Source organism: Ixodes scapularis, unplaced genomic scaffold (assembly GCF_016920785.2).
Source record: "Ixodes scapularis isolate PalLabHiFi unplaced genomic scaffold, ASM1692078v2 PGA_scaffold1__304_contigs__length_218370807, whole genome shotgun sequence".
Taxonomy (NCBI): Eukaryota; Metazoa; Arthropoda; class Arachnida; order Ixodida; family Ixodidae; genus Ixodes; species Ixodes scapularis.
In genome coordinates, this window is record NW_024609846.1 from 14,535,934 (window position 1) to 14,551,443 (window position 15,510).

The window sequence follows — 15,510 nt, forward strand, 5'->3', positions numbered from 1 at the left end:
TTTGCAAAGGGGACTTTCAGTTGTTTACAAGTGTGCGGAAATATCATAATCTGAAAACGGATTTGCGCTGCATCAAAACAACTTCATAGTTCAAATGTCATTAACCGAGCGCTTTGTATCTGAGGATGAATGGAGGAAGATCTTGCATCACCAAAAGGTCATTTAAGTCACATTTAAGCGCATTTAACGCGGACACGCAGCACTTGTGTTTTTTCCCAGTTTGGAATCAGAAAACAGCCTGGAAGGTCCTTGCCGGTTTTGAGAGCAATGAATTCACTCTTTCCCGTCTTCGTATACACCATTGCTTTGCTATACGGTAAGTGAGAAAAACGCCATTAATTAGCGAAGTGATATAAGTTTACTAATGCAGCAGAAAGCAATTGTGGAGGGACACGTACTTCTGATTCTAGCCTTACATTTGCGCTAAGTCTCTCTCAGTATGCGTGTAGAGATCGGGCATATGTCTTTTATTCCTCCATTACATAGTCTAATGCGCAGTCACTCAGTTACAACTAAGCATAGTATTTGTCACGTTTGTGCCTTCGTTGCTTATCGTGGGGCGTCTATTGGCTTTAAATTGTTCAAAATGTGAGACGCGATTACAGCTTGGTCAAATATATCTTTGTTTCTCTTCATTGTCCCCTTGAAAAAATTGTCTCGCAACTTAGCTGAGTGATATTGATCTCTACAACAATATATGCTGAGAAATGCTCGTATAAAAATAAAGGAAATCACGTTCATAAGCGTGTGTGAGAATATTTCTGCAAGTCAGCTGCGTCTCGAAAAGGACAGTCAGTGATTAAAAGGATCATGAACTTCCCAGTCTTTTTACTAATAAAACAATCCCCCTCAGAGGCTTCGACACAAATTGACGTGCTTAGGCATATCTAGTTGCCTTTTGCCACCCTCTGGAATTACTTAGACTTGAAATAAATATATATTTTTGATAGAACGTTGAACACGCCGTAAATATACCTGTGTTTGAAATTAAGCATCATGAGCATATGTCTTCACTGAAGAACGCCGGTATTTTGTATACTAATTTAAAGAGATCATTTTTACGTTTAGCCTGGAATAGTGTTTTGCACGAAATAGCAGACTATTCGTTTTTGCATAAAAATTTAGCCTTAATGTTATTGGTACACGTGAAAAATAGTAACGGACTTTTCTTTAATACAAAAAGATTATTCGTTGTTTTGCTCGTTCATGTCCAGGTCTAAAAGTCACTTTCGTGGTGTTATGACTAAAACGTTCAACACTCGCATGGAGAATATGGTTTGCTAGTCAGTAAGGCTCGTAGCTTTCCCTCGCCTCATCTCTGTCCATACACATCTGCAGTGAGCCTATTGAATGTATATTGAAGGTGACGCGATAATTATTCGATTAGACTGTAGGCCAGACTTGAACCTTTAGATTTGCTCTTAACTATCCGCCGTTAACCCTTAATAATAGTCCTTAAACACATCAGTACATTAAAACCTTACCCCTTGCAGTAGTAGTAAAAGTGTACACGATCAGCCCAATAATCAATCAATACGAAAACATCTGTTTCCGATATCGACATGTTCCCGATATGTTTCCGATATCGGGGTGTCCGGTTTCTGACATCGGATCCTATCTATGGACTGTGGGTGTCTATTACTGACATCAATCATATCTATTTGGATATTTAAATGGCTAACTGCGTGCATATGTTTCCGATATCGGGGTGTCCGGTTTCTGACATCGATCCTATCTATCCGGATATCTAAACGGCTAACTGCGCGCCCGCCGTCGGCGGCGCGCAGTTAGCCGTTTAGATATCCGAACTCTTACGTCAGGCAGTTGGGTCTGACGTAAGAGTCGCGACCGGCTATTAGCCAATCCTATCCTAACTTATTCAGATATCAGAAACAGATGTTTCTGATATCTGAATAAGTTGATATCAGATATCAGAAACGGATGTTTCTGATAAAAAATTTTGATTTTCGATAATCGATAATTGATAATCGATCAATAAATTTTACTATTGATCGATGATCGATCATTGGCCGATGATCGATCATCGGCCGATGGTTGACCATCGGTCGATAGACGATCGCTGCCAAGCAGTTGTCACGTGACAACCACGTAACAACTGCGAATTTTATTTACTCCGAAAAAGGCTTTTCAAATACTTTCGGCTCGGGCGGTTGCGAACCAGCGACCTTTCGTTCAGTAGCCCGACGCGGTACCTCTGCGCCACAAAGGGAAGTGAATATTCCAAACTTAGACTTTGTATGCAAACGTGGGTAGTGCTAGGGTTCGCCGCTCTGTTACGCTCTGTCAAGTGTAGTTTATAGTGGGTGATGCTTCCACAAGGTGGCGCTTGAGGTCGCCGTCGCCGCACCAATCATCGTACTCCCCGCCTACGTCGTTGACTCGTGGGAAAGTGTGGGGACACGCCGCTGGATGGCGCCATGTGCCGTGTGGTTGGTGATATTGCCAGACTTTACGTAACGCGTTACAAGTAATTGATTACTTGTAATCAATTACAGTTAAGTGTAATTTTGTAACGCTTCAATTACATTTGTCAAGCTGTAACGCTCGGAGTAATTCAATTACTTTTTTTCTGTAATCAATTACAAAATCAATTACGCAATTACCAATTACATTTTTCATTACACAATTTTTTTTTCTCACAAAAATCAACATAGTCACTCAGCCATGGAGCGAAAATGATTGACATTTTCTTAACATCTAAAAAAAATAAAACTAGGATTACTCGGCAAATCCTTTTTTCTTTTGCGCCACGCTCTTCTACAAGCGCGCCACCAGCCTTGGCTGGCGAGTTCCGGATCTCGTTGCAGATTGCTGATAAAGTCGACGGGAAGCGGGAACTCGCTATTGACTTTTTAGTGGCTTTGTTCCTTAGGTCGACGCGTCAGCTACACGACAAGGTCCGGGTCTGAAAACAAAAAAGGGAACAATAACCAAACAAAATTGTGTAGGCAATATTTTACTGTGTATTTGTGTATTTCTGTCATCGCAATAAGAAGTAACGTGAAAGTAACTTGAAAAGTAATCAATTACTTTGCAGTAATTGTTCAATTACTTCTGGGAGGCAGTAATCAGTAACGGTAATCGGTTACTTTTTTGACTGTAGTAATTGTAATTGTAATCAGTTACTTTTTTTCAGTAACGTGTACAAGTCTGTGATATTCCCACAAACTGTCGCGAGTCCTGCGGCTTATCTTATCACTGACCTTCAGTCTGTTGACATGCTCGTAAGGTGTCGTATGACCCAGGCGACGAACTCTCTATGCCATTCGTGTCGTGAAGTTCGAACTGTCGAGACGTTTGCGAGCGGTCGTTTGACTAGTTGCACGGAAGAACACACTCGCTGGAGCGAGATAGAAGTCTGCACTGGAGACTGTAAGACAAACAACGACTTCTTTGTGACTGCACTGGAACTGCTCATCGATCTGATTGTGTTCGGAAAGTTCCCTCCCTACGAAGTGGACCCAGTTGTGTTCCGTGTAGTGTCCCGCGTGTACGAGCACTACGAGGGAAAGGACAAGGAGTGGCCATCGCACGAGGTCCTTTCACTTTCTTGTCGGGATGGGTGAGCAAGGTGATGTCCAGAGTGACCGAAGCGGAAACGACAGACGTGGTGGAGTTCCTCTCGGACACGGTGCATACCATCAAGCGGTCAGTGCGGTGCAATTATCACATCGAAGCAACCTACGTGTATCGGCTGGCCGCGGATGTTCTTCGATACAGGCTGTTCACTGCGGATAGTGTGGACTCGTGGAAATAAATTGTCATCTTAATTTATTTGTGTTTCATTTTGTCGGATAGAAAAGATCGGGCCTCGCTATCGGCCCGGTCTGTCTTGTGTTGACCGAGTGCACGATCGGTCTGTAGAATGAGCAATCAATTTTATGTGAACCTTTTCTCCAATGCCTCCAGTGAAATATTTCACGATAATACTTAAAGTAAGTTTAAGGTACAGCTGTCCCAACCTATCCTTTTAAATGAACCGTATGAGGTCGCCCTAGAGGAATCTAATTTTCCATTTAGCATCAAGAATGTGACGAGGCCATCTAACGAGATCTATTTGGTCAGACCAACGGACGCTGGGCATGTGGAATCCAGCAAAAAGATTCGAATCCCTGCAAAACAAGACGTCCTCTCGTTGTTGTTAAGTGGGTTGAGAGAATTGTTCGGACCCAAAGCGAGCCTCGTTCGAAAAGAAAGCTTGTATTCCAGAACCTTCCAGAGAAACAACGCTTTGCACATGTCGTCTCTCTTAGCCGAAAAACTTGGCTTCTCAGAGCAAATATTTGGTAAAGGTCAGTCTATGGAAGGCCGTCCCGTAGAGGAATTGACGTTCGATAAAGAGGTTGAGATAGAGCTGACAAGAGTTAAACACGTCATGACACAGGACCGTATTGAGATTCTCGAGGGCTTCTACGAATCGGGAGAACACCTCATTGATGCGATAAACAGTGCGTACCAATCTACACTCAAACTCCCTCCCTCAAAAATGTTGCTTCGTCATAACCCCTACATAAAACTCGTAGCATTGCAGTTGCATCACAATGGATATATATTGATGAATCACCGCTTGTCACACATGCTCGGATTTGGTGAAAAGACCGTGTATACCTCCTTTACCGTGGCAGACCGTGAAGTCGTATTATATCCAAATAATTACATTTTTACGTATTGCGATATCATAGAAGCGGAACACGTTGGTGATGTGAAAGCCCCTCTTTTTAGAGTCGTACCTTTCGTGGTGACTAAGCGAAAAGAGATGATGTCGTATTCATTCAATTTGTTACAATATAATAGGTTGATCGCAAAGGAAGTCAACACCATTTGTCTGGAGCTCGTTGGTGAGAAAGGAACTTACATTCCATTTCTAGACGGATCCGGTCGTGTCGCGGCAACCCTGCATTTTAGAAAATGCACGTAAAGTCAACACCGTGCTGTGTGGACCATTTTTCCGGTTCCGGAGAGAAACATTTGCCGCATTTTGTGTCCGGGCCTTTGGTGCAAGTGGGGAGCGGTCTACTGTCCGACATCTATCAAAGAATATCGCCAGTGTTTACAAAGAGAGTAGCCCCGTACCTCGGTCGAAAACTCGTGGCCACTGGCAGAGACGTAGCAGAGCGCGTCAGACAAGGTTCCTCACTTCGGGATGCCCTCAAAAAAGGAATTGGCAAGACGTATCGAAACACGAGGGACCAGCTTCTGCAAAAGCTCTCCGGTGCAGGTCATAAAAGAAAGAAGACCGAGAAACCTTCCTCAGTCTGCCCACGAGAAAAGAGACGGAAGGGTCTAGACTTTTTTGACACCTAGAGAATGTCGAGCGGTATCTTTACCCTTCACGAACAATCCTGTTTGTGCACAACCGGTGAACTAGAACTTTTCTCGCTGCCGCCTACTTCGTTTGCCCTGGAAAAATCGGAATATCTTGAGTTCTTTCCCGTCGCTAGTGCAACCTCCTCGTCCATTTTGGAATTTCACGTCCCTTCTTTGGGTCCACACTTTTACGATTTGAAATCGAGCTTCCTTCACATTCAATCTAAAATCGTTCGAGCTAATGACGATCCTGCGAGCACTGTTGCAGTCGACGGGTCGGTTACGAACGATAAAGTGATTCCGGTTCAGTCCTTTGGCAGCTCCCTCTTTCAATACCTACACATTTATCTGAATCAAACTCTTGTCAGCCAGTACGAAAACTATGCCTATCGTTCATATCTTGATATTCTGCTTAATGCAAACCAGGTAAGTAGAGATCATTCTCTTTCTGCGATGCTCTACGAAAAGGACCCAGTCAATACATCGGAAAAGCTGGAAATTCCGCCGGATGCCAAGGGACTTGCCGCTCGCTTCAAGCGCACCGAGGGATCTACCCTTTGCGACATGTTCTGTCCGATATTCAGCGACATTTGCCAGCAAGAAAAGCTCCTACTTAACGGGGTGGACATCCGCATCGTGCTGCGACAAAATACCGAAGATTTCAGACTCTTGGCTGCTTCGACGATTCAACAAAAGCCCATTGTTCAGCTTCCTCGCATCGTTCTGTACATTCGACGAGTCCAAGTGGCCCCGACAGTTCTTGTCGGAATCGAAAGGCGATTGCAATCTACTCCCACATCATACCTGTTACGTGGAGTGGAGATCAAAACCAGAACCGTTTCTCCCGGTGTGTCACATATCGTTCTCGACGACCTCTATCCTCATCGGGTTCCATCTAAGCTCGTCATCGCGTTCGTAAAGAGTGAATCGTTTCAGGGAAGTCGCGAACACGACCCCTTCAAATTTGAACACTTCAATCTGAAAACGGCCGTACTAGACGTTGGAGGGTCTCAGAAGACAGAAAATTTCGATTTTAATCAGGATCTTTATATGAAGGCCTATATGAACTTCGTGCATCGACTCAGTCGAAAAGACGTTCCGTTCTCTAAAGGTGCCTTCTCAAAATACTCTTTTCTTCTCTACTACACTTTGACTCCCGACAGGGAAGAGCAGAGTTTATGTCCAATCCTCACAGCCAATGTGAGACTCACCCTGACTTTCAAACAAGACCTAAATACGGCAGTCACGATCCTGTTCATGTCAGAAACACCACGCGTTTTGGAAATTGACAAGGAGAGACGGGTCAGGATCGCTAATTGAAGAAATGGAAGAACACGAATTTTATTCGATGTTTGCAGGCAACCAGTGTACGCGACCCTGGTTTCGCGGTACTTTTTCTTGCGACGAGATTGGCCAGGAGAGACCAAGCCAGGGTCTTTACATACTTAACACGGCACCGAGATCTTCTTCCGGCGAACACTGGGTTCTTTTTTTCATATCTCCAAAGGACAATTCGATGAGTTATTTTGACAGTTTTGGTATGATTCCAATACACGAAGAATTTTACGACTTTATCGGAAACGTTTCCAGCTTCTTCTTCAACAAAAAGAGAATTCAAGGATTCAAGTCAAGTACGTGTGGACTTTACTGTCTATACGTCGGCGCTCTCCTGTGTTGTGGTGTACCACTCCGCGAATGCACCAAGGCGTTTTTGCCAACCAATCATCGATGGAACGATTGTTTGATATCTGTACTTGTGCGGAAACAATTTCCATCTCCCAAGTTGGAGCTATCCTGCTGCAGCGTTTTGTAATCTCTTTTCAGTCAAATAAAAACAAACACAAAAAGTAAAGTATGAATCGTTTTATTGCATGCATTCATATGCATTGAAAACGCTCTACATAAAAAAAGACATGAATACACACTTACAATATAACATATTATAAGAATACATTAAAAAAACAATTTCAAAATAATAAAAATTACAGTGTCGGAATAACATTTTTATCGAGTACATAGGGTGGGGGGGGGGGGGGGCGACATTTCCAAGATTTGAATCATATCATTACTCCCTTCATCCCAAAAGAAAAAAAAAATACACTGCCGCGATTACATTTTTATCGACCACACCCGGTTGTTTTGGAGGAGGACATTTCGCCGAGTCTGAGATGTCCGTAAGGAAGCGTCGAAAGTCCGTTGTCTTCGATAAAACGCTTGTTGTCGAAGGGGTTCAATCCAATTTTTTCTACGACGACACTTTTGTTTTCATTTTGCTTACGAGCAATGATTCTTTGGGTGACAGTGTGCAGAGTTTGTGTCTCGAGAGTCTGAAGGTAGAGATCGTAAGTTAGCTTACGCGACTCGCATCTTTTTACTCCTTTAGCCCTCACACAATGTTCTTGAGACTCTAGATCGAGTGCATAGAGTTTCGGTTTAAGACAGACAAATCCTAGAATGTGGTCCTTCGGCAGCTCGTTTTTGAAAACTCCAAGTCGCATTTTGTTTTGAAGCGAATACAAGGCGTGGTCGGACGGGTAACCGGAAGTATCTAGGTGGCTCTCGGTAAGCTCTGCGAGCCTCTCGTCGACGTCCCGACCGCTGATTTGGAGGATAAATGAGTCCGTGTCGCTATATGCAGCGCGAGCATCCGGGAAAACTCTTCTGATCTGATTATAGAAGAAATCGTACATGACGATCTTCGACATCTCTAGGATAGAAAAACCTGCGTATATGGGCTTGTTCAGGTGCAAAGTTTTCTGTGAAAATTGAAATATGACCACGTTCGGACCGATCGCTGTAAATTGTCTAAGGTTAGGTTCTTGCAGATTTTTTACGACTTCGTCCTCGGAAACGCTAATGACAATGTCGTTGTATTGGCGAGGATTTTCAATCGTCTTTCCGTAGACCGAGTTCATAAAGAGCTTTGACAAATTCTTCTGAAAGGTGTTGGTAGCCTGCTTGCGCAGATCGTGATTGAAGTCGATAAATTCTTTTAGAAAGGCCCGCTGGGAAAACTGCAGGACGCGATGAATCTTCTTCAGTTTTAACCCTAGCTGCAGGTACAACTTTAGGTTTCGGAAATGAATAACGTAATTACGTTTGGGAAATAGGGTTAAAAGAAGCTTACGTTCAGATTCTCTGTCGGGTAGGCCAAATTTTTTCACTAGCGCCTTTTGATAAGACGAAAGCCATTCGAAAGGAACCCCTCGTTTTTCCGGAGCCAAAGGAAAGTCTGCATGCGAGTCGTGTAGTTCCTCTGGATAGTCTAGGTCTACCTCCAAGATGTAACCGGTGGGTGAGTCGTCTGAAACCTGAGCGAACTGAAGGGCATTGATTTCTTCGCGATCAAGCCATCGGAAATTGCCGTACGGAAGCGGTTGTCTCATCGTTGATGCGTAAAGACCGTTCACATCGAGGTCGAACATTTGAGAAGCATCTTTGTTAGGATCGAACGAGTCGCTGGTTGGAACGTTAGCTCTCGCATGTCGAATTGCACATTGCACGATTCCTCCTCGTAAACCCGATTCGATAAAAAGATATGCGTCGACGTCGTTGAGCAACTCAAGTTTGACCTTTGTTTGCTTAAGCGCACAGGCAAAGCTGAGGGCAGGAAGCGACACGAAATGCAAGGGATCGATCTCGTAGGTTTCCAGGGTCCATTTCCTAAAATTTTGCATTACGTCGGATAGAAGTAAGCAGTCGAGTTTCAAATAGCAGTCACTGTACCCTCCCACATTTTTTAACTTGAACGTGTCAAAAACGACCTGGGCATGGTGATAATCCTTCTCAGAAATGTGAGCGTCGTTAAGCTTGTTGTAAAACGACTCACGTGGTGGCAGCTCGGGCTCATCGTAGACGCTGAAATCGGTTATGTAATCGTAGGGAAACACACCCTTACGTGCCAGCAACTCAATATGTTGAGGAAACGCTTCACGAAGGCAGCGAAAATTTTCCAAGCCTTTGGAATGGAGGTCCTGCACAAGTGCGTCCAAGCTCGCGGGGAGGAAAGCTAGACTGTCAAAAAACCATAGGTTACCCACGTCGAGTCGCTTAAACTGTTGACAACTACTGGCGAGAACCTTGATATCTTTCGACTCGAATAGATGTAGTTTCGGTAAAATAAAGGCAAGGTCGTACGAGTGGTTGTGTGCCACCAGGGGAATGACTTTTTTGTTATTCCTGTCGTTTAAATTACAGCTTTTGCACAGCCTGTAAGGTCCGGTAAAATGATCGTTGCCCTTTCTTTTACGTTTGTCGAACGACTCGCCACATACATCACGGTGACTGCCGGAGCTCTGTGTCTTTTTGACCGTCGTGAGATCGCTCCTAATTCACTCGGGAATGAGTTTGGACATTTGATTGAGGATGGAAATGAACTGCTCGACACAATCCTCGCCTCGATACAAGAAACGTTCCATGATTCGTGAGTCTGTAGAACGGATCACTAGAATACAAAACGAGCTGGGTACGTGACTCTCGTAAACGTGATCCGTGTTTTCCGGTTTCAAGATGGCCTCAAAGTCGTAGACGCAGAAGTATGGAAAAGGCTCCATGAGGTGAGTGTTACGGAAATAAAGCGCGTCCCCTTTTTTAGGAGAGACCGTTCGGACTGGCTTTTTTTCTTTACACAAGGCAAAATGACTGGTTAGAGAAGTCCGAAAACGAAAACCCATCATGCATCTTTTACAACGGAATCGGTAGCTAGCCCTGTTTTCGAAAAGCCCGGCGAAGTTGGTGATGAGGACAAAGTGGTCGTCAATCAAGAGCAAATCTACATGCTTTTCCAACTCGTGATCGTTGATTTTGAGAGGATAGACAAACTTTTTTTCCCGTTCGTAACCGTACACGTTGATGGACACGCGATTTTTTCTTTCGAAAGTCTCTACGTCTTCTGGAAACGTCACTGGATAGTTTAAAGGAAACGAATATTTGCTCAGATGGTCCCTGTATGAGGAAGCTCTCGTTTTATGTCGAGTGGGATGCAACCCCGCAAGCACGGAAAAGGTGAAGCACATTTTTCTTTCGGAGTCCTTCATGCGTTCGTTCACATTCAAAATACACTGTTTGTTTGCCAGTTCCTTCGGCAAAGTGAAACTTTGACATCCGACCCTCTGGGGAACGAAACGTCCAACTGTGATGCTACATTGTTGGATGGCGACGAGCGCGAAACCCGACCCACGTCCCTGATACTGCTCTAGACGGGCGTTTATCTCGCCGCAGGCAAGCTGCAGGGCGCTAGCGATGTTACCCTCGGCGCAGATCGTGTGAACGAAAGAGTGAAAGTCATGCACGCTAAAGTCAAATTCGTCTTCGGAGTTAAGTCGTGTCAGTTCTGCGGTTAACGTGATAAAAAAACGCAGCGGCATTCCGTAATGTCTAAATACGTTGGACATTGCATCTGAGTGATGACGGAACAGTGTAGAGACGTCGTGAGCCTCGTCGTCGCGCTCGTGCAAATACATATCATAGCCCATCGTAAAGTTTCGAAAAGCGCAGACGCCTTCACAAAATGGAATGCAATCTTGATAGGGAACATTATGTACAAGAGCCAGATGAACTTGTAATGCATTGCGCTGGAATATTGTTGCCTCTCCCGTACGTTACACGAGTGACAGGTTACCATTTCTGAGAAAATAAAAAAAAGACACCTAAATGTCCAACTTCGAGAAGACAATGATGGGTGACCGTCCGTCGCCCTTGCTTTTCTCTAGTACTAATCCCGTCATGTGACGCATACTTTCAAGCTCCTCGTCACTGAGCTCTGAAAATCGTTTAGGCAAAAATACCTTGACAATGTCGTCTGACAGCTGGAGGGACACGAAGACGGACGGTCCGTAACGTGTGTCCAAACGTCCAATGTCTAACACAGGCAGCTTGACATCAGACGGAATCAGATCCATCTTAACAAAGTTTGACGGCGATTTCAAGGAGTTAAGCTTGTCCAGGAGGTTCTCCATCATTGGGTCGGCGGTGGCGGCAGTGGGCTCCTGTAATAAAAATGTATGTTAAAAACAAAATAAACGCGCTTCAAATATTTTTCCCCTCACCTCACGTGTAGTGGCACGCTCTGAAGAAACGGTGGACGTCCGTCAGTTTTATAGCAGTCTGTTTACAAAACGATTGGCACCGCGAGACATGTCTGGACGTGACAGCCTCCACAATCGCGAATTTGACACCGTGCATCGTATTAGGTTTCTGTTGTTTCAGCTTTTCGCTTTAAAGCAATCTGTTTACGAACTGACGAACGGCTGTGCGTGTTAAGTGAGAATTCGACACCAGGGTCGGTTGCTTCTGAGTTTATGGTTATGATAAGCCAGCGCGAGGGAAGCTGGCGGGTCGTCTCATCGTGTATTTTCGTAAGGAAGGTGGTAAAGGTATTCGGCGTATATAGAAAGGTGTAGATACACTGCCTTTCACATTTGCAAACCGGCCGTCATGACGCTCGTTCTCAATAAATTCCAATTTGAGACGCCCGCGTCTGTAACAATGATTGGTTCTTCGAAATCAGGCAAAAGCATGTATATTCGTAAATTGTTGCATTATAGAGAGGAAATGTTTGATAAGAAGTTGGACGTCATTTTCTACGTGTACGTTTACGAGCAACCGTTTTTTAAAGATCACCCGGACGTTGTGTTCACTAAAGACATTCCGCAAAATTTGGATCCCGAGACAAACTCCCTAATTATTTTCGACGACTTTCTCTCAAATAGGACAAAACTGAAGGAGATATGCGAGTATTTCATAGGCGCTGCTCACCACTATAACGCCTCCGTCATTTTCATTACTCAGAACATGTTTCACCAAGATTCATACTTTCGAACAATCAGCTTAAATTCTACGGCTCTAATGATATTCCGATCGGTGAGGATTGTCGATCAACTCCAGGTACTATCTCGACAGCTCTTTGGAGGGAAGAGAGGGCATGTCCTTCCGCGTATATATTCGGACGCGTGTAAAACATCATTCAGTTACATCCTGATTGACCTGTCGCAAACTTGCCCCGATAATTTCCGCGTGAGAACAAGGATCTTGCCGGACGAGGGACCAGAAGTCGTCTACGATACTTCCTCATGAATCGTTTGAAGGGACATGCACGGTTTTTGCACCTCTTATCCAAAGCTAAATCGTCTAGACAAAGAGAAGTCCTTCTTCGTGACGTCAAAAAGGGACATCTAAACATCATTCGCGAAATTTGCTTAAACCTTTGCAGAGGAAACGTTCCACTCACACCAATTATAAAAAGGAAGGTAAAGAGGTTTGTACCCCTCATAAGATCATTGGGAAACCGAAAGAAAGGTCACAAGAATATAAAAAGGGTATTGATACAGAAATGAGGCTTTTTACCTTTGATCCTTCCGGCTCTCTTGGGTCTGTTATCCACGCTCGGAAGAAGAGCTATCGCCAAGGCCATCGGGGTGTGAAAACGAAGAAATACCACCTCATACCTTACAAAGAAGAGCATATTCCTGATATTTTAAGACAAGAGGGGAAAGCGGATGACGTCAAACTGAAAAAAATCATTCAGACGCTTCATAAAAGTTTACGTCCGCACAATCCTGATATTAACAACGTCATGCCTCAGGAAACGACTCCCTTTACGAGAGAACAAATGACGCAGACGAATGATGCCACGGACGATCGCGATATCAATGCAGTCGTCAATATTTTGAGCAAAACCTATAGGGAAAAAGGTCGATCACTTCTAAATTTGTTAAAACCAGTGATTGCATGGGACCCACACACGTTAGAGATTATATATGACGAGAAGCCTCTCCATGAGTCAAATATCATTGATGTTGTTTCTTATCTCATTTCGCGAGCGAAACAGATGTCAGTTCCCATTCATTTCGAACGTGTCGCGACGCTATTGGTCAAACAAAATCTGCCGACGAGCATCGTAAACTACGATCGCTTTAAAGGAAGAGTGGTCAAAGTAGGATCGACCAGTAGAGAAGGATCCTCCTCTCCGAATATTTCACCGAAGCGTTCCTCGGAGCAGCAAGAATCATCATCATCGCCGCACTCACCTTCGATCTTCGCTGTTGCTGCTGCAGAGGCCTGTGCTGATCCTGCTCCACGGACATCTAAACGAGTGCTAGATAAGGCATGGAAGATATTTTAGACGAAGATTACTTCAACGACGAGCTAATTTTTTCCTCATTTCCTCCACGTCAAAGAAAGAAGGTTCAGGGGCTCTTGGAGAGCGTTTCGTCGGTGATTGCCTAGACCCCCGATGGAAAGTTGGTTGTTCATGGAAAGAGGATCGAGGAATCCAACATAATCGATCTACTACGCTACGAGCTCTACAATAGACAACCTTCCTGGGTGAGAGGTGCAGTTTCCGCCGTAATTAATAACTTCCTGGACCTGTCAGCCTTTCGCGCTCAGTCTTACCGACGGAAGTCGAGATGCCGTCGTCAGAGAAGGAAAGCAAAGCGGTCTACTACAGAGCAGCCCATCCCGCATCCTTCGGTGGAGTCAATAGACTTGTCAGGCATACGGGCCGAAGAACGGCGGAAAAGTTTTTAGAGGGATCTGACGCTTACACCTCGTTTAGGGAAACCAAACGCCGTCGTCTATACCGCAAGATGCTGTCCCTGGGACTTCGAGACGTCTATCAGGCGGACCTTGTGGAAATCCAAAAAAATTGCCAAATATAATGATGGAAAAAGATACAGTTTGTTTGTGATCGATACGTTTTCTCGATTTCTCTCCACCGTTCTGATCGCTCGAAAGACGGGAGAAGAGGTCGTGAGAGCGCTTAAAATCGTCTTTCGTAGGATGAAGAAAAGTAGGCTTCTATGCACGGACCACGGCCGTGAGTTTTACGGGAAATTAGTCGTGTCATATCTGAATAAGCAGGGAGTTAAATTGTATTCTGTTTTTTCAAAGCAAAAGGCTTCCATAGTAGAACGCGTGCGAAAAACCATTATGAGTTGGATCTATAAATACTTTGAGTATGCAAGAACGAGGCGGTTAATAGAGATCCTTCCCAAAATCGTAAAATCCTACAACCACAGCTACCACCGAACGCTGGGTGCTCGACCCATCGACGTCACCGAGGAGAATCAGACAGATTTCTTTCTTCATCTTTTCCCTCCTCCGTCGGGAGCACCCAAGAAACCGAAATTTCGGATCGGGGATTATGTGCGCATATCCAAAGAACGACACCTTCTTTTAAAAAAGTACAAACAGTCCTTCACAGATGACGTATTTATGGTCGACAGAATCCGACTAGGTATTCCCACAACATATTACCTCGTCGACCTGGTGAGAAAAGAGCTCGTTCTCGGTTCCTTCTACGAAGCTCAGTTACAACGTGTTTCCAACCCCGAAAACAAGGCCTGGATCATCGAGATGATTTTGAGAAAACGACGTGCGGCTGATCTCCAATACCTCGTGAAATGGAGAGGCTATGATTCCTCTCACAACAGTTGGGTTAGGGCAGGTGATTTTGAAAAATAAACAAAAAAAATGTATACGATGTTGTTCTTTACACTGCAATGAGTCTTTCAATAGACTCTGCAGATTTGTTTGAGACACACACACGTAGAGTGTTTTATTACTCTTTATTCAAAAACTCCAAGAGACGCAATGTTGCCTCGTGATCTAAATTTATCCCATACATCGAGGGTTTACCACCGATCACTCGTCTAATTTGATACACATTGAATGGACATCGACGAAGATACATCGACTCACTTATATTGCAAGTGTCTTCGCACTGTAGGTCATGTTTCCGCAAGACACGAACGTCGGCCTCGTGAAGACATTGTTTTAGGTTGCGAGTCTGCTTTTTGTCCAAATTTACGCCAATTTTCTCGGGATAGTACACTTTCATCCAGGCACGTATTGCCAAAACAGAGTCTGAACATCGATGAACTTTGATGTCTTCCGTCAAACTTGTCTCGAGTGTGCAATGTCCGTAAGGGTTCGGTTGAGACGTGGCAAGTCCAAAGACAATAATGTAGATGATTGGAAGGGAAAGCACGATGGCAGCTATTTGATGCATGACGATCGGTCGTCTCACTTCCATAACTAATGTGCGGAGTCTTTATGGAGAAGATATATATATATAAATAAAGAGAAAATGCCCTAGGCTGATTGGTGTGACGACACCGCACAAATGACGCGATTAGCCACAGGACTCGCGACATCTTGTGGGAATATCACCAACCACAC

General features: G+C 44.4%; 1 protein-coding gene across 1 annotated transcript in view; it reads left to right on the top strand.

The window, feature by feature from the left end:
• The first annotated feature begins 267 nt into the window (after window positions 1-267).
• LOC120841166 (enteropeptidase-like) overlaps window positions 268-15,510 on the top strand; it is a 39,335-nt gene continuing 24,092 nt past the window's right edge. Inside the window, exon 1 of the mRNA XM_040212034.1 lies at window positions 268-316. Within this exon, the coding sequence (XP_040067968.1) occupies window positions 268-316 (49 nt within the window). The remainder of the gene's footprint in view (window positions 317-15,510) is intronic.